General features: G+C 38.8%; 1 protein-coding gene across 1 annotated transcript; it reads right to left on the reverse strand.

The window, feature by feature from the left end:
• Positions 1 to 2,783: 2,783 nt before the first annotated feature.
• Positions 2,784 to 18,813, reverse strand: sim1a (SIM bHLH transcription factor 1a). Its single transcript, XM_029505053.1, has 11 exons — positions 18,639 to 18,813; positions 15,255 to 15,337; positions 14,150 to 14,239; positions 13,959 to 14,067; positions 13,753 to 13,838; positions 12,825 to 13,024; positions 12,639 to 12,745; positions 12,176 to 12,323; positions 5,341 to 5,506; positions 4,194 to 4,587; positions 2,784 to 3,502 (listed from the first exon to the last, which is right to left on the reverse strand). The coding sequence occupies exons 1-11, from the start codon at positions 18,811 to 18,813 to the stop codon at positions 2,784 to 2,786; spliced, it is 2,277 nt and encodes a 758-aa protein (XP_029360913.1).
• Between the last annotated feature and the right edge of the window lie 1,220 nt (positions 18,814 to 20,033).

The following is a 20,033-nucleotide window of genomic DNA, read 5'->3' on the forward strand; positions in this document are numbered from 1 at the left end:
CAACTGCAATTCCATTTTAATGTCTATTTACTATTAGTCCATATTGTGTATTTTGATCCTCAGTCAAATCAAATCAAATTGAAGATCTTAGAAGTTAATGTTATATCTTCTGTCATGATAAATGGCTAATGTCTGCAGCACAATGCACTTGTCCAACTCCCGAAACCTTCCCAGCCTCCGAAGCTGTTGACACTGCTTCTTGCTGCCTTGCTGGTTTCTTAGCAACGCACTTGCACCTAATGGTTAGACATCAACCTTAATGACAGTGAGTGAAAGGACAGAAGCTGCTAAAAGATGAAGTGAGAAATAAGCAACAGGGTGAATATTTTAATCTGGATGTAATAGTCAAAACAGAGGCCTGGAAGAATTGATACACATCAAAAAGTCCACAGTCAAACTGGAGATTCTATCATCAGTTCCATCAGCGTGTTTATTGGCCAGTGCACCCAAAATATAGCCTTTGCAAATTTTAGTGGTAACAAAGAAAAACTAACATATTTGACTCAACACAATAAATGCATGTTGAATATGCTGCTTTTCTGTAAATTGTTTACATGTGCATATATTTCAAATTTTTCATGTGAGATTGGTTTTCATGTGAAACAAAGATCTCAGCCCTCACCCAGTGTGAGCTGGGATTGGCTCCAGGAACCCTAGCGTCCCAGAAATGGATAAGCGGTTGAAGATGAATGAATGAATGAACACAAATCTCAAACATGTTATGCACATACTAAATGATGTGACATGACAAAACATCTAAAAGTAGGTGATATGCATATGAAATTGAACATGATTTTTACTGTTTAATTATTATCATCACCTCATCAAGGAAAAAAAAAATTCAAATGTACAAAATAATCTGATAAGACTAGATGTGAATTTACCACAAAATATGTTTTCATAATAGATATCTGTGATATTTATCTTTGACCCTTATGTCAAATATGGCTTTCGTAAGATTAATTCATATCATTCTGGCCACTATAAAAATTAAATGATCTGTTTTGTTTTTTTCAAGATTCAATAAAAAAACTAAGACATAACAATAAAACATGAAATCATTCTTTGAGAATTTGAATCAGTCAAAAACACAATGTGCATTTGATTGAACCTTTATTTCAAAATCACAGATAAACATTTATTCAATAAATACAGGTTTGCCCATGTGCTAAAATGTGGTGGCATATTCTTTTGGAGCATATTTACAGTATACCATAAATAAAAGAGATGGTGCACATTTCAGGCTTTGACAAAAAAATTAAATTAAGTTTAAAAAAAATCTGAACTTGTATAAATATAGGTTCATCTAAGGACTGAAGAGGACTAAAAGAAGAAAATCCCAAAAAATGGTAAATGCTGTCGTACAAACATGCCCACATAACAATAAACAGTTGCTTCGGGATCTGTCACAATGAATGCATTTAAGCTGCCTTACCCAGCATTCAACAGGTCAAATTGCATATGGTCACAAGTGTCTGTCTTGCTACAGTCACTCAGAAATTACCACAGACATCAGTGTGGAAAACAATATTTCCAAAAGCCTCTGTCATTCCCTTGAAGGAATTCTCCAGTTTATGGTACAGAAAGCTGTGGAATATACATCATCTAATTTTATTATCATGATTCGTCTCAACCAGGATTATTCAACACAGAGTGAAGCAACAGACATCCTGTGCCAACCATTAAAATATGTCTCACAACCTCCTCAGTATCCACTGTTCTTGTTGTACCATCATGTTAATCACTGACATGTCTGCTTTTCGCTTCACTATTTTTGCTTTTCTTGAAAAATTACCAATTTGAGAGAGTGGACACATCTGGAAAATGGCTTTGCATATTAATCTGTGAAATTGAAAATGTTGCGCCTCTCACTTTCTTCTGTATAGTTGCAGAAATGCACTGCTCTGTTGCCATTTCAAATGCACTGAAAAAGTTGGTGACCTCCTCACACAAATTTGATCTTTCATAGTGCAAAAATTTACTGAGCTGTTAAAACTAAAAGTAACGGAACAGATAGACACCGGGAGATGTAAACAGATGTTAAAGCAAGACCCTTTTATACTCCATCCTGTCCATCCTTTTTCCATCACACTGACCAAAGTCTCATGACCCAGAAGTGTCTTACTTTCCCTCTTTCAAAAATTAAACCAATTGACATTGTTAAAAACAAGACAAAGAAAATTTTGTAGCTCTTCCCATGTTCCGTTTGTCTGACAGCTGCTGCAGGATGAGCACCAGCTGAAACTATTTCCAAGTGTCTGGAAATCCTCTCAATCATAGTGAATGACAGTGTGGTCAAATGTACAGTTGTCTCATTAAAGATGTCACACCATTCATTGTCTTTGGTTGTCTTGAGATCATAGTACTGATCTTTACATCCTTTCAGGTTGGGTTGCATCTTTAATTATTATTAATTAGTGACAATGAATAATTGGTTGTATAAAAGATTGATCCTATAACTTTGCTACTTGTTCAGGATTGAGGAAACAAATTTATTTAAGTTACATAAAGTCAGAAAAGCTACAACGGCATGGCATTATCTACCATAATTAGAGGCACTGCTATAATTATGTTTGTTTTTCCTTCTTGAGAAATTCACATAGCACCCATTAAGAAAAGAATTGCATTTATTAGCATGTTCTTTTTGAACATTTCAGTGGTTATTTGGCTCAATAATGAAGCAGCAAATGAAACTGAGATCAGTGTTGATCACTATGATGGAAAAACAAACTAACAGGATACAGAATGAAAAAGAATTCTTGTGACAACTTCACTAACCAGGGTTAGCTGCTATTGGTGATAATGACAGAGGTGCCTTTATGTCCAGGGGTCTGCTCTGTTGAGATGCGGAGGTGTGGGGTCATTTCATAGTGGGCGGAGCCAGTGCTGGCAGAGGTGCAATAGCCCCGGAAGCTTTCTGAGTCATAGAGGTGCTCCAGAGCATAGCCTGTCAGGGAGTAAGCTGTATGCTTGTCCAAATAGGGCCGTGTGCGGCTGTGAGAGGGATACATGGCTTGGGCCAGGGGAGGAGAAGTGGAGCATGAGCCTGACCGACCAAAGGGGTGGTGTAATGGCAAAGATAGAGTGGACAGATCGGTCTGGAGGTAGTCTTTAGGCTTCTGGAGGCGCTCAGACCCTGGACTGCTAAGCCTTGACAGTGGAGTGGGGCTAATTGCTGGGCTGATCACTTGACTCAACCCTCTGCACACCACTGACTGTAGTGGCAGGGGTTCCTGAGTATAATCAGGAGTGAAACATTGACCAGGGTCCTTGGGCAATCCATTGGCTGGTCCAAGTGGGGAATCTGATAGACCATTGCGCAGCTGGAGTCGGCTTTCTTCTTCCTTGATCATCTGCTGTGTGACTCGGATCAACGTCTCAATCTTGCTAGGCTCCTGTAGGCTGCAGCGGTAATGATCGGTTCTATACCGATCCCCTGAGTCGCTGGCTGAGCCTGCATCTGGAGAACTGACCACACTGTCTTCATCCCAGTGGCCATGGCCTGCATGGGGTGCAATGAAAGCAGTCAGGGCAGTGGGAACATTCACAGGAATTAAAGTCAGAAATCCACTTAATCCTCAAGTCCTATTTGGTACTATACATCCATCCATCTTCTACCGCTTTTCCATTTCCGGGTCACGGTGCTATTTGCTACTAATAAATGAAATCAAGTCTTATTCTTCTGCAACCTGGAAGCGGATAAGCGGTTGAATGAATGAAAGTATTATTCTTGTTAAGTGAACTGTCATGGACAAAAAGAATAATATCAGTCAACAGTTTCCATTCATCTGAAGCTGCTTTTGGGGTGGGGGTGAAAAATCGCTTTAATCAAGTAATTTGGATATGTAGTTTAGGATGATTTGTTTTGAATAACAATCATCATTTCATTTGAATCATTTAAAAAACTGTTTTCTTTTTCGATTCTGACACTCCCCCACTAGCCAGAATAATTCACGATGGGCTTAGCTTGTTGTTATCTTGTGTGATTCGCAGAAGCACAGTTGGGTTAGTCATCTTGGATAGCTATGCATGCCAACTCCACTTGGACAAAAATGGCATCAGAATTCGTGAGAATTTGAGATTTTATTTTTAAGCCATAAGGAACAGGTAGAAGAATATTTGCAGAGAATACAGATTAAAATAACTACCCATGTGCTCCAGTCTCTACAGTGGACACAAGAACCTTTCCTCACCATTGTAGTTTTGAATCGCTGCAATGTGCTGCATGCTGCTATGATATCCATCCGGGTTGTCCAAGCAACTCTTGTTCAAGGGTATAATCGAGCGGGAGGTGCTCCAGAACATGTTGCTGCTTGCTGTCGGTGTTCCGAGAAAATATCGGCCTGCCTCGCATCGACTTCGCTCACAAAGCTGGCCTTGAACGTGTGTGTGGAGGTGGGGGTGTTGCTGCTCTTCAGGTGGGCTGTAGCAAGGTGTGCGGTGATCAGCAAACTGCCTGTACACACAGGAGGCATCCAGGCTGTCACTCAGCTCCAGCAGCTGAGGGGACGCTGAGTCTGTGAGGGGACTGCTCCCCCACAGACTGTCCTGGTCAGACTCTGACCGCTCTGTATGGAAACTGGGATACTATAGTAGAAAGAGGGAGGAAAGAGTACATAGAAAACTTTGCTTAGCTCAACAGTGACTGGACAGCTGACAATTTTTCTGCGCGTTCACTTTAAAATCAAAGGTAGAATAAAAAATGGTGGTTGTTTAAGATACTGGGCCTCAGCATTCTCCAAAAATAGTAAATTACAGATTCCACACCATTCCAGCAGTTGGTAGTCCAATTTTTGTTTGTAATAATGCAATTACCATAATACAATAATACTACAATAAATTAAACTCCCCCCGCCTTTCCTCTCCGTCACACTCTCTCTCTCTGAACCCAACCTGGAAGTAGACAGCTGTCTGTGAGTCTGGCTCTGCCCGAGGTTTCTGTCTCTTAAAGGAAGTTTTTCCTTGTCACTGTCCCCGAGTGTTTGCTCATGGAGGTGTTGTGTCTCTTTAAAAAATTTGGTGCTAAATAAATATATTTGATTTCATTTTATTTGATTCAAAGGGGTTTGCATTGTACCAGTGCCATCACATTTTTCTACCTCTGTATCAGCTATGGAGCACTGGTCATTGCACAAAGTCTATCATCGTTTACCAAGAACACATTTCACAGAGTGGTCTCACTTGAAATTCGAAGTCAAGATCTACTAAGACATGAGATATATATCTATATATATAAATATCAACCACCCTGTAGTCACAAGGAGAGCTATTCATCAGATGCTTAAACCTGCTCATATGTATGATTTTAAGCTACTTAATGATCATCCATTAATACCTTACCTTTGTGTATGGTGACAGTCTAGCTTTGGTCTTGAGTCTGGATACTTTGCTCTTAGGAGTTCTGCAGTTGTCCATGAGGCTGCTGGAAGTGCTGCTGCTGAAGGGGAAAGAGACCTTGGATGTGGTCTGGTCCAGAGAAAGCTGGAGGCCCTTATACTCCGTCTCCCTGTGGACAAGTGGTTGCAAGAGGTTTACTCACATCAATCCTGTGGAAATTTTGCATTTGCATGGCATATATTTAATACAGTCCCCAATTACAGAGCGATCCCAGTGAGTTGGAAATTTTTCTTTATTAAAGAATAAAAACAGCTTGTGCATACCTACATATTTGTTTTTCTCTAGGTGTAAGAAAACATTAACATCTGTTTAGGCATTAGAGTATCATTATGGTGGCCAGCAAGCAGAAAGATTTGTGTTTCTGTGATGTGGCTATATTTTAGTGCGTGTGTGAGTTGAATGCTAGGAGGAGTGGGGTTGTGTTGAATGGAACGGCTGTTGGGATGCTTGTTTCACAGAAGGATTGCAGCAAGGCCCTCTACAAACACTCTACAGAGGGAAAGCTGTCCAATCAAATACACAGGGAGATTAAAGGCTATGTCTGGCTAAATCAGGCCCATAGGAAAAGCTTAGACGTCTGACTACTGGGAAATTGGAAGTGATACCTCACAAAAGTGTTCTCTAGATCTGGCAGTGGGTGATGAATCAGGTTTGAGACAACAGAAAACCTGCACAGGGTTGACTTAGGACAAATAGTAATCCATTTTCTACACACATCTCCCCTCTGTCTCAATCTCCTTACTTCCAAAGAAAAACACGATTTTACACACAACCACAAAGTGAATTTATAGATTTGTATCAGTTACATTTGTGGAGAGTCTTTATATATCACATATAGTGTGCTTTGCAGTCCAGCCCAGATATATTTAGCCACCATTAACTGCATTACCATATTTTCAATTTGAACTTTCGTACATTTTATACATATGTTCGCATGAACACAAGAGGAAATGATGAGTGTAAGAACAACAGGTCGAAGCGCTCACGTCTACATTCATCTTTTGTGTACAGTATCATTTAAAGCTGGACCGTGGCACAGTGAACTCTGGGTAAATTAATATTTATCTTCTAGAAGAATTCAATGAGGACTGAAACAATAAAATGAGAAATGTGCCTCTTCCCACTGCTTTCTTCATAGCAACATCAGAAAACCAAAAATTAGGAACCATGATTTTCTTTTTTTTTGTTGTTGCTACTGGTCATCAGATTGTTACCATTGGAGCAACGGTTTCGTAACTGATTCGTTAAAATTAAAATTAAGACTGACCTACAACTGCAGACCAGAATGTAAACTGTGAAACTGTCTCCAGATCTCTGCTTAAAGCCTGTTCAAATGTTCAACTCAAAGCACCACATGAGGGAATATGTTCTGTTTCAGCTCTATCTTATTGTGTGGGGTAGACTATACTTGAGCTGACTTCATTAATTCACTTCAGAGACCTGGTGAACATACACATTGGTTGTCGTTGGATGCAACAGCCCCACCCCAAAACCAAGTCAAGAGTCCTCTTAATCTCTCCCCATCTCTGTCCCTGGTTCAGAAAAAAATAAAGAATTCTAAATCTAAAAATCTGATAAAAATTTCATTTTTATCAGAAAATCATTTCATCATCAATTTTATTATTAATTACATCACAGTTCTTCAAATTTCTTGTAGTAGAACCCTGTTCTGTCTTTGTTCTGCTCATGCGCACATAGATTGTTTTAACTTTCCAAATGTGTCAAAGTTGTAGATTTATGAAAGTGTTTGCCTGGTACTCTGACATTGTGTTCACTTAAACAGAGTAGGATGTGCATGCTCAAAACAACAGGGAGATGCGTTTACTCTGAGCTAGAATAGCAACAGCACTGAACAGGATGACTGTCGGAGACAGACAAGTAAAACATTCAGTTACATGTCTTTACCTAAAGAATTGCTAAATCACAGGCAAGTAAGGTTATGGTGGCAGTTGCAGGTCCACACAGCAGGGACAGGATGTGGATGTGGAGTTATCAGAGCCAAACACACAGTAGAAGCTCACATTCAGGTGAAGTGCCCTTATCACTTATATTATTCATGGCAATACACACTAAAACCACGTCTGCTTCTGATACACAAATGCTACATAAATGTCCACCTGCTGCCTGCTCCTGTCTGTCCTATTTATTATGCAAGAAGTAGAAAATTTAATTTCCACCATCACGGTGTAGCTCAATCCACACAGCATCACAAACAGAACCAGGGGAATGGGAAGAAAGAAATAAAAATTTGTTCCCCTGACAGCAAGCTGGAGCCCATAAACACCAATCAACTTTACAGCCTATCAATTAAAAGGCTATAAACACAAACCTTTTATAGAATTTGATGTAGGAGGTAAAGGAAATGTGTGTCAAGCTGTTCTCTGCCTTTGAATGCAGCAGCCACACTGTTCAATGGGGGGTTTTATAGGCTATATTCGGTCATGCGCTCAGTTGTACATCTGTGAAATATGCACGTCAGGGGTAATGAAATAATGGGATAATAGGTGAGTAAATGGAAGTCCTCACTCACTAATAATGGTGTGGCTCATGGATGTAGAGTCTCTGGCATGATTATACTTTGGTTTTATTGGAAGAGGTGAAAAATGGCTGCTTGTAATCAAGAGTGGCAGTCCAGTGCTATCAGACAGTGCAGTGAGTTTAACCTCAGCCCAGTGAGACTTTACAGGCAGAGCTGCCAGATGACTGATCCAAGCACAAAAAGATGCACGCCACAGGTAGCAACCAACACATGAGTACCAGCAGAAGCAAAGGTATGGCCTGAAGAACATGAGACAGATCCATTTCAGAATGAGACACGAAGCAGTGTTTGTTTACATTGGAAACAAAGGATTTTATTTAAGACTGTTGACCTTTTAGTTAATACACCTCCTCCTACTGTCCCCATTGAATCACATGCTGATTGTAATCTGTTATTATGTTAACAATAAGCTGAGGTTAATCAGAGCTTCGATTATACCCAGTGCCTCTTTCAGTGATGTTTTTTATCCACAAAACATTTTAAGCCAGTTTGCAGTTTTACCCAAAAACGCTCCCTGACCTTGTAGATGTTTCTCACACAAGAAGGTCTACCCGCCCATTTGATGTGATCTCATCTAGGTTTTTAACTCAAGTAATTGACTGTGTTGGGTCTTGCCTGCTTTCAGTTTTTAACAGCTCACTGGCTACTGCCTGTGACCCTGATTATTTTAAAATAGCATGTGTGACCCCTCTTTTGAAAAAAATTGCTGTAGATCCTTACATCATAATTTCAGACCTGTCTCCAAACTGCCTTTTATCGAAAACATTTCTCAACAGCTTTTAGCAGCTCTTGAGGAAAACCTAATTTTTGATTGATTTCAGTCTGACCCTTAAAGTGACCAATGATCTTTTCAGTCAGCTAAAAGTGATTTGTGCTCCATCCTGGTACTTCTGGATCTCAGTGCAGTATTTGACACAATCGATCACAGGATTCTTTTAAATAGACTGAGGCACTGGCTGGGAGTGTCAGGTAGAGCTCTTGAGTGGTTTATTCATAATTTTGAAATCAAAAGTTTTGTTTTCCAGCAAATAACCATGTCTTCCTTGTCATTGTTGAAGTATGGCATGCCAAAGGGGTCCGTCTCGGGACCAATTTTATTTTTGTTGTACATGCTTCCCCTGTGGCAAATAATACAAAAACATGGTGGGGCTTTTCATTTCTATGCTGATGACACACAGCTGTATTTACCCATGATTGCCACTGACCCTAGGAAATTGAGTGCTCTATGAGAATGAATCACTGCAGTCAAAAACTGGAAGTCTCAAAACTTTCTCCAACCAAATAACAATAAAACAGATGCTGGTAATTGGGTCCCTGCAGATGACTAAACAAATTCTATAATGTACTGGTGCTTTAGTGGATGGCTTCAAACCACTCACTAAAAACCTTGGCATTTGGATTGATAGCAACCTGAATTTTAACAACGCAACAGAAAACTTGTACAGTCTTGCTTTTATCATCTTAGAAACATTTGAAAGATTCTATCTTTTTAATTTTTAAAGACAGTGAAACAACTTTGCATGCTTTTATTTCATAATGACTACATTTTTGTAACAGTCTTTTTACTTGTCTTACTCAGAAATCCTTGAACAGTCTCCAGTCAGTGCAGAATTTTGTTGCCAGGCTTTTAACCAACATGAAGAACCTTGAGCAGAAGAGGGCATTTTTAGCTTCTCTACACTGGCTACTAGTACATTTTAGGATTGATTTTAAGATTTTACTGATGACTTTTAAAGCATTTGGTCCTGTATATATCGCTGACCTTTTAACTCTTTACTCCTCTACTCACACATTGTATTCTTCTGGTAAAGGTATTTTAGTTGTCTCTCAGACAAGACTGAAGACAACGGGGGACAAAGTACTCTTAGTTCTCTGGAACAACTTGCCTGAGCATATCAGGCCAGCTACATCAGTGTCCTGTTTTAAATCTCCCACTAAAATTTATTTTAATCAGAGAGCTTTTTCAGATTTTATTTAATTGTATACATTTCATTGATTGTCAGTTTGCTGTACAGCACTTTGTAACACTTCTTTTGAAAGGTGCTTTATAAATAAAGCTTTTTTATTATTTATTATTACAAAAATGAAGAGTGAAGAACACCTCATACGACTTGACAAGTTTCTTGAATGCCAGATTTTTAAAACCAGGCTTCAACAAACACGTCGTATTTCAAATTAACCTCCGGTTAATTGCTTCGCAGGAACTGTTTGTTTAAATCTCCAGTATCAATACTCATTATATTATCAAAGCATAGAATGGCACCACAAAAGTGATCTGAGGTGCTCCTTTCTGCCAGATGCCTCAGTTATATCACTCCAGACCCATCTATGTAGCATCTGCCATGTGTCATCTATCCATTATACAGCAGCCAATCTGCTACTCGGGTTGTAATCCATAACATTCCCTTACAAATTAATGTTGAGATTTCCTATTCTGTATCAATGATGAATATACAACTGTGATTACAGTGATGATGAATTGTGTTACATAGTTTTATGTATGTTTGGATTAGTATACATTACTGTGCTTTACATTACAGCGTGAACAACTTGCTGTTAAGTCAGAATGACCCATGAATAACCAGTAGTGAGTGATACAATAGTAATCTTCCCTTAAGGGAGAGTCCTTAAGGGATTGTCTGCATTGGACAGGTTTTTTCGACATCCATCTGATGGAAGAGGTCTCCAGGTCAGCTGGGGCTTATACTCTGCCTTCATCCTTGTATTGCTTCAAAACCCATAAAAACCAAAAGCGAAAATATGTTAGACTAACCTTTCAACACTATTTGACTTGGCTCAGTGTCAAGCAACACAGTTCCACCTGAAATAAACGTATTTTAGAAAGACTTACTGACTTAAAAAAAAAAAAAAAATCACCAGCCCCCTATAATTAAAATTAGTTACTGTCAGCAATGATGCGAACACAAAAATGATAGTTCTGAAAACAGCTCTAATGTTATGCTGAAGTAATGTGAAAAGCTGTGATGGATGAAGCATAACTCAGGGTTGTAACTGTCAGTATTGAGTGTTGTGAGATGAACTCAATGCATTCAACTGAATTGTTCTGCTGCTTAGTTTAAATTGAAAATAAAATATAAACATGAACTTGTTGATTTAAAAATTAATAAAAAAAATATTGTGCACAACACTGCATTGTTTGTATTAACCTAAAAAATGCATGAATAAGTTGTGTCTTCAATGTACTGTATCTGTTGTGGGTATTATTTTCAGATTTTTTTTAATTTTGGACATTTTCAGAACCAAATATAATACACTGTAGTCTGCACAACATTCAATTTGAGCATGAACCCTCAATATCACATTTTTTTAAGCTTGGAGTCAACTGACAATTAAAATCCTTCCTTGAAAAAGAGAGCAGTAATGATAAAATGTCATGAAACACATTTTGTTTTGCATTTCATGTGAGAGATTTGAGCATCAGTAACTGGGCCTTTGAAATGTGCATTTAGAAACTTACCCACATAGGTATGGACTGTCATCACCTGATTCTCCACTAAGCAGAGTCATTAGTTATTAGTTATCTGTCAGAGCTGTTTGTATTTCCTGGCAAGAGGTCTGCATTATTTCCGTGGATAACAATTATTAGCTACCCACAGCAGGTAGTAACATGCTGAGCAAAATGAAATCCTGACAACTTACATTCACCTTTGTGATATCTCATCGGGCTAAAATCAGTCAGACCAGTGTAAGCATTTGACCATTAGATTCACAAAGGAACTGACCACCAAGAGCTGATCAAAGACACACGGAGTCAGTGAAGACAGCCTCGCAAACTGCAGTGTATGAATACAGTTCAATATAACAATTTGATTACGTCATTCAAATTATTAGGACTGTGGTGACTTTATCACAGCTAATGAGGCCACCTATCGTTTTATTTATGCCTTACATGATGGTGTCAGAACATAGCTGAACTGAAAGCTACAGGGCTAAATGGCTGTAGCTGACATATTAGCTATTGACACAGATATTTCTTTGATACAGTAGGAGTGGCAGTCGCTCCCAGGGCTGACACATAGAACGTCACTGAAACTACAGAAAAGCACAGGGCATAGTACTGAACGCACTATGTGATGAGCATGTGACAGTAACACCACAGAGGCTACGACTCACTACCAACACATTCATGTGACAACCATTAAGCTACATCTCAGATTGATCACAGCAGATTGATCTCATGAAGATAGTTGTATCAGAAAGAGAGACACAAATACTCACGTCAGAACGTAGTTGACGCTGACGATGCAGTGAGGTCGGGATGAACGGCTATTGTGAACAATGGTTGCATAACTCTGGACCCAAACCCAACCACCTTGCTTGGCCAAAAAACGGTAATACTTAGTGGTGACTTGTCCTTTCACCAACACTATAAAACCAGAATAGGTAAATCAATCAAAACAAATTACACTTTACACTGCATTACATGAACATATTAATTATAGGAGCTAAAATTGAGCTGAATACATTTTAATTTATCTTGATGTATTGTACATACTTATATACCTTATATATTACTGATTTAGGTTCACAAATACCAGAATTAACACATTTATAGAATAACAACATGAAAAAAATAACAATAATCCAGCCTAAGGCACTATACTTACACTGTGTGTATGTCTTGGGGTGTGTGTATGTGTAAACAAAAAATTAGCAAGAAGGTAATATAAATCTAACTCACACAAGTGATGAGCACAACGCAGGTGGAAGGAGTCACAGCTGTGGACGTGATTATACAGCGTCTTCTCTATTAGATCCTGAGGTTCAAAGCCTGTAAGCTCTGCAACACTGAGCAACACACACATATTCAGCATTTACAAATACAAACATGCCCAAAATATCCATGGCGTTTGAAACCAGAATTTACCGCGAGTCCAGGAAGATCAGCTTCATGTCCAGACTGGCTCTGAACATGAACATATTGCTGTGCAGTTTGATCTCAGTGACCGCACTGGGTGGCAGCGAGTGACCAACAGCCACCAACCCAACATTCTGATAGCAGCCATCAAATGGGGACATGTCCAGGCTGTATTGACGGATCTTCAGGTAGCCACTACAGTGGATCACCTGAGTTCAGAGAATGAGAAATGAAAGATAAATATCACTCCTTAAATGTTATAATATTCCTTTTGTTTTCACATAATCTCTCTGCTCACCTTGTTAATGCCATGATAAAAAATAGTTTTGGTATTATTTCTATTTCTATGGAGCCCGAACTGGGACTGTCTACTTGCCTGTTTTAAATTTATCTGCCACTATTAATTACCACACTGAATTTTTTTTTTTTTTTTTAATTTTTAAATGTTTTTAAAAGCTTTTACATATTTTTAGTGGGAGACAGATAGTACAAATATTTTATTCTATATGTTTTGGGAAGATAGATTTTTTTAGATATTTTTATAGATATTATTTAACAGGCATGTTCACACTGCTAATACACTGCTTCAAAATGTCCAGTCTCCTGGCAGAGAAAAACTACACTTGGAAACAACCACGAGTGGTGAAATATTTTTCATGATATTTTAGAACAAGATAATTTACCATTTTTGCTTCACACAATTTGTACCTTCCTTATTTGCCAATACAATCAGATCAGTCTTTAAGCCAAAATGGAAGATGAAAGAACCTCAGCAATGGTAGGTTTGAACATATACACTTCCATCTATCCATCTCATGATGTCACTTACATGAAATGTGTTAATTTGCTGAAAATATATATTTTTTGATTAATTGGCTCATCATTATTTATCCTCAAAGGAAGAAGTAAAAACAGTTTTTTTTTTTCCATGTTCTACCTTGTAGCCTCCACAGGTGAGACCAGCATTTCTTTTAGCAAGGACACATTTCATCCTCAGGAAGAAGGAGCGCTCCATCTCATATTCTGCAGAGATACATTTTACAAGTTACATAAACAAGTTATGTTTATGAATGAAAAAAAAAACTCCTGGTTTGTGAAGAGACCACTTCATCGGCAGTGTAACGGGCCAAGTTTGCTGATTACCTTGTACAAAGTGTGAGTGGTAAGGCTGGTGTGCTGTAAGGACTCCGGTCATTTCATCATGGTCTGCTGGATGAATGTATTCATAAATGCTATTTCCTGTCAACTCTACCTGTTGAAATGACAATTCACCTCAGAACTGGGACACAAAAGGACCAACATACATTGAGTCACATTATGTTTTTCAAACCAACCTGTGACAGACCCAAGTGGACGGATGCTGTTTCTGATATGTACATTATTTTCCCATCTGAAGCAACCACGAAAATGAAGCCATCTAATGTCTGAAAGAAGCAATAAGAACACTTCTATTATGTTACATACAAAAGCAAAGAAGTCATTGTTATTGTTATTTTCCATTTCCAAAGACAATGGATACCCTATAGTGTTCTCTTTGTGATGACATGGCCAAGCAGACAGGTTAGTTTCTATGGCGACATCACGACAAAATAATAATATGAAAGCAAGAAACGTGATGTTTTCAAGAAGACGTTTATTGGGCCCACCTAATATAAACTAAACAAGTCAAATACAAAAGTCATTTAATAACCTCTACCTGTACAGAGTTAAGAGTTCAACCTCGTGGTCATTTTAGAAGCTGTAGCTTATGCTTTTATTCAAACCTCAAATTACTATAAAAGAAAATCCCTCATTATAGGACACAGCATCCTGCCCCTAACCTTAACCCTAACCCATGGTGGCTCTCTGTTTTACACAGATATCAATATCAGATCTGCCTTCACCTCACAACAACATCCCCCTCACCCACTCTGTGCTTGTAACTATTCTACAGAGCAACAACGTGGCATAAAGGGGCAAAATTCCTGCTTTGAACAGCTGTGTGAAAGGGGCTTTTATGCCTTTGGGACTGGTGTTAGCCAACCTATGCTTCGTTCAGTGCAGCGCTGCAGCCCAGTTCCCTTATGTTATTGCTGATGTGAGAGCGGTTGCAGGACAGACTGACGCTCTGTGCGTGACCAGGAATGTGCCCAGCTCATTTCACTCTTAACAAAAATGAAGGCTGCAGGAGGCAGATGGCAGCATCCACTAAATCATCTAAGCACAGTCTACCTATGGCTGGTTAAAATAAAAAACAACAATTAAATGGAAATAAAAATGTCTTCTTAGGGTGATTTCTTATTGTCATTCTGATCGTTTCAGGTTCTTTTAAATAACCTTCTAAATCTCAGTCAGCTGCAAAACCCCAGAGTCCACATTTATGCTTTTTATGTTGCTTGTGTGTTAATATGGTTTAAAAAAAAAAAACAAAACAACAACAAAAAAAAAAACAGTCAGTACCTGTAATAGATGAGAGCCTAATTCCTGGCTGACGCCATCCAGAGAACTACTACGACTCACGTGACCCCAGGACTCTCCAAGGCCTGCAAAAAAACATGCAACATGGTGGAAAATATTTAATTAGGAGAAATAAAATTTGTTATTCTACAGTGTGTGAAATAACAGTCTACAAACATGGTTTTAGTGTAGGACTATTGCTACAGCTGAGGGTTTAATTACAAGAAATTTGAAACAAATAAGGGTAGCAATGATGTCTATTTTGGATTGAATCCGTTTCATTTCTTTATCCTTCTGAGTTGGACAGGACAGGCTTTGATTCTAAAACCACACATGTAGTACTTAAGGTTGTCTAAATTGCAGCAATAACCAAACAACACCTACCTTGCATTAATATGGCCTACATTTTACAGCTCTAAGTATAAGATACCTAAAATAGACTTGGACTTCAAAGAGGATTATTACAAAAATTTTGGCGTGGTAACATTTTTTTAAACCAGTCACAACAGTCTGCAGATAGTGTGGGGCAGAGGTGTGCGCAGCTCCGCTCCCCATTGAAATGCAAATCCCGCTATGCTGAATAAACAGGCAGCATGCAGGGATTACAGGCCCCGCCGTGTCCCTGCTTCATACGGACCAAAGACGGACTTCATATTAGCATAACACAAACACGCACACGCGCGCACACACATATACACACTGCACAAACCAATGATTCAATAAAACACTGACTTACAGTCACATCATTGTGACGTGATCTTCTGATCTGGTTTTAGCATCTCCTATCAGACGAGTGAAGGCTGCCTGAGCCCATGTAGTTCATTGTCAAATAATAATAATCATAGTTACAACACCAAAAACAACACCACCACCAACAATAACAATAACAATAATTATCATTATTACCATATTATTATTATTATTATTATGTTCTTGGTGTTAATACTAGAAAGATAATTCTGTTGATTAACAATATGATTCAAATCTCATATACATATATAAAACCAATGAGCAGTCATGATAAATAATAAGTCTTTATTCATTAATTATTCATTAATTCATTCATTATTTTCAAGGTTGCCTACTATCTCCCACTTGCTTTGATTGCTAATTAATGTTATTTCACATTATTACAACAATGACTTTCAACCTGTCACTTATTAACTCTTAAAAACTGGATGGCTTTTCGTGATCCCGCGCTTTACTCCCTTTAAAGAGGAGGTGAGTTCAACCAGGAGGCAGTTTTCTTTCATGTGCTGCTGCTGCGAGAAGAGGTATCTATAAACAACGGAACAAAAACAGCATCAGGGGGGTACTGTTGTTCAATTATCAATTAGCCAAGTCACTAAGTGAACAGGCAAATAAATAAGAAAATGAATAAACAAACTAATCACGGCATGAAAACATTCAAGATATAGAATCTAATGATTTGGCGTCTTAGAACTGCCCCAAGATCACAGAACAAATCCTGTTCTGATTTACTACTACTCTGACATGAATAGTAGCATTGAGTCTTTCAATGCTCCAACAATCACATTCTGCTGACTTTATTATTGTTGGACATTTATTCATCCAAATAGAGCCGAGCGCTTATACGAGGAAGATTGGATAAAAGTTATTCCAAACTTATTTAAATGGCGCATCTCATTAAATCTACAAACACTGGCAGCAACATCGCTGTAAATTTCAAGAAAACATAATCGGATGACGTCAGCACCATCAGATGACAGATGTGTTTGTGCTCACCGTGGAGCCTCAGTAGGTCAGTGAACTAAAAGGAGGCTGAGCCTGTAAAACAGCAGAGGTAAATTAATGGGGAAGATACTCCATGGCCTCCTGTGCAGGACAGAGCGGGGAAACCTGCAGCCTGCAAGGACTAAATTATTCCTTCAATTATTCACAGCTTCCGTGCTTTCTGTGCTGCACACGTGTGAAACGGAAGTGAAAGCCGTCCAGACAACGTCACGGTGCATAAGACTGGTGAAAGCATCGCTTAGAATGGTATGGTTTTATTCTCGAAGAATAGCCATACCATGTTCGCACGTTGAGCACGGATATCTCCTTGTATCATAGGACACTTGGAAGAATACAAAGCGTTTTTTAACATTGCATGCGCCTTCACAATATGCTGTCTCTACACGCATCACAATATCACAACACCTTTCATCGACCACATTTATCATTTATTTATCATTCGGCCTATTCACTAAGTATACAGAGTTTAATGGGGTATTACAAATATTTATGTGGTATAATATTTATGAATGTATTTCATTTTTACTTAGTTTATGGAATCCGCTAAGGACTTAAACAACAGACTACATGTAGATCATGCTTTTTTGCTCCGGTGCTATATCTTCACAGAATTTGTAGTGTTCATGGAGGGTTAAATAATTTAACCCTGGTGGGTTTTCACTGTTCAAAAGTGGATCTTCGTTTGAAGCAAGTCCACTGTTCTGAATTATCAATATAAGGTAGCTAAAAAAAGATGAAATTTAGGTGCTCACATTTCATTTCCCCTAATCATCTCTGCCATTCAACTCTTCCTATATCCCAACCTGATTTACGTTTACAAGGAACTCCATATTTTAAACGATTGGATGTGCGGATTGGAGTAATAACCGCGGCTCTGTTGTAGTCACGCAGGATGGAGCCTCATCACAACTAATCTGCTGGCAGGGCCCGCCAGGCGCCCGCAGAGAAACCACATCACTGAAGGCTGGGGACATACACGGCAACACAGAGGGAGAAGGAGTCTTCTGCTGCTAACTCCATACGCTCAGGGATAATGGACTGCAGAGGATTCATTCGTCTAAAACCTGTCTGTTTTTATCTATAAATCTATCTGTCTATATGAAACGTTATTATTTTGCCTTTTTTACAGAAACTCGGGGGAAATATATTCATATGGAAAACAATAAGGGAAAATCAACATACTACATTGGTCTAATAAAGGCCTAGTACAAGTGTCCAAGTACAACTGAATCCATCATTCATTTACCTATATTTTCTTTGGACCCATTTTATATTAGAATAACCCTGCCACAATAACAAAATATATACTAATATGAGAAAATAAAACTAAACATCACCCATGCCCCCCACTCCCCAACACACGAACATATACATAACATATTGGCCCATATTTATATCGACAGGCCTATGCACATAATTAATGGACCAAACATTTAATGAAGAAAAAGTACAATTATGAAGTAAAAGGAATAATTTAGAAAATATTATATATGCAACATTGAACTTTATTGGTTTTATAGGGCTATATGTGCGCTTAAAAGCCGGTTGTTGGTTTCGAATTTTAAGGGATTTTATGGTTATACGAATATAATTTTTAACAGAATATCATTAAAAATAAATATCAGTTATTACCTTCGGGAAATACTATTCTCATCTTCAGGTAGCTTGTTGTCAGCCGGATGATCGAGGCTTTATCCAACTGGGAGGTGATGGCGGAGGGTAATGGCAGAAGTTTGGCTAGTTCGTAAAATTCACTATTTTCCTTTTCCCGTCGAGTCCGGGCAGCATTTTTTGACTTCTCCTTCATTTTGTCTTGTGCGTTAGTCCGTGTTTGGTCAGTCAGTCTCCGGGTGTCTCATAGCGTCTTCTGGTCTCCACACATGGGACAGCGCTTTCCTGCTGCTCAGGCTAAAGTCCGCAGCTGCCGGCGAGCGACCACATTCCCATATTTTATCCAGGTGTTTCGCTGATCGGCAACGAGCGGTACGCGTCAGATTCCTGGGTGTCTGAGTCGTTAAGTGACGTTTTGGTAAACCCGTTGCAAGATTCACCACGCACTTGGATCCATTTAACCTGATGTTAAGCGGCTGTGAAATCACTGGAGACAAGATGAGAGATCATCAGGTCATTAAGTGAACTGCAGTTTATCTACAAATGGCATGCCGAGTGCCTAGCTAATACAACACCAATGAGGACACTTGTTGGAATCGTTTTCACTGTATTTTAAATTCACGGTAATTAGAATTTCATGCCGGCCTATAGGCTCGGTCGCTTACCTTGGCACAGACACAACCGACCGTTTGCTAACGTGGCGCCTGTTGGGCTTGAAAGTGTCCCAACATTATCTCTGAAATCCCAGAGATCGGCATTTCTTCGATCCTAAGTGATTTTATCGTTAGCGGTACATCCAGAGTTTCCACAGTGGTGAAAGCTCCAAGACCTGCCCACCACATTCTAATGGTTTCTATTGGATGACAAGATGGCGTTTCCTCACATCTATTGGCTACCATTGACAATGACGCCTCCACGGGGAACGGGGATTGGCTGGTGAAAAGGCTCACTTCTGGCCGGGGCTGGATGGAGTAATCCCACAGTCAGAGCACACTGTGATCTGCAATGCTCCCTCACAAATATGTCAGTTATAAAAATATCCCCATCTACAAAAACATACACTTTAACAAATATATTGGCCACTTCCAATTTTAGTTTTCTTAAAACTGTATTTGCTGTAGTGCGTATTCAACAAAATAGGGAGTTTCATTTGCTTGGTCTGGGTAGTTTCTTTTTATTTACTTATGTTTTTTAATTGAACCTATTTGGTACATAATCTATATTTTTAATAAAAGATTTTTAATTAAGTTAAATCACAATTTTTAAGGTGGTTGAGTTTGTTTAGAGGCATATCCAATGCCGAAAGCATGTCCCTGTGGGGACAGAGGCCGCATAAGCAATGCTCAGAGAGTGCTGTTGATGCTTCATTTATGCTGGAACTCATCTAAACGATTCATATGTTTATATAGCCTTTGC

Source organism: Echeneis naucrates, chromosome 6, assembly GCF_900963305.1.
Source record: "Echeneis naucrates chromosome 6, fEcheNa1.1, whole genome shotgun sequence".
In the NCBI taxonomy this organism is placed as follows: domain Eukaryota; kingdom Metazoa; phylum Chordata; class Actinopteri; order Carangiformes; family Echeneidae; genus Echeneis; species Echeneis naucrates.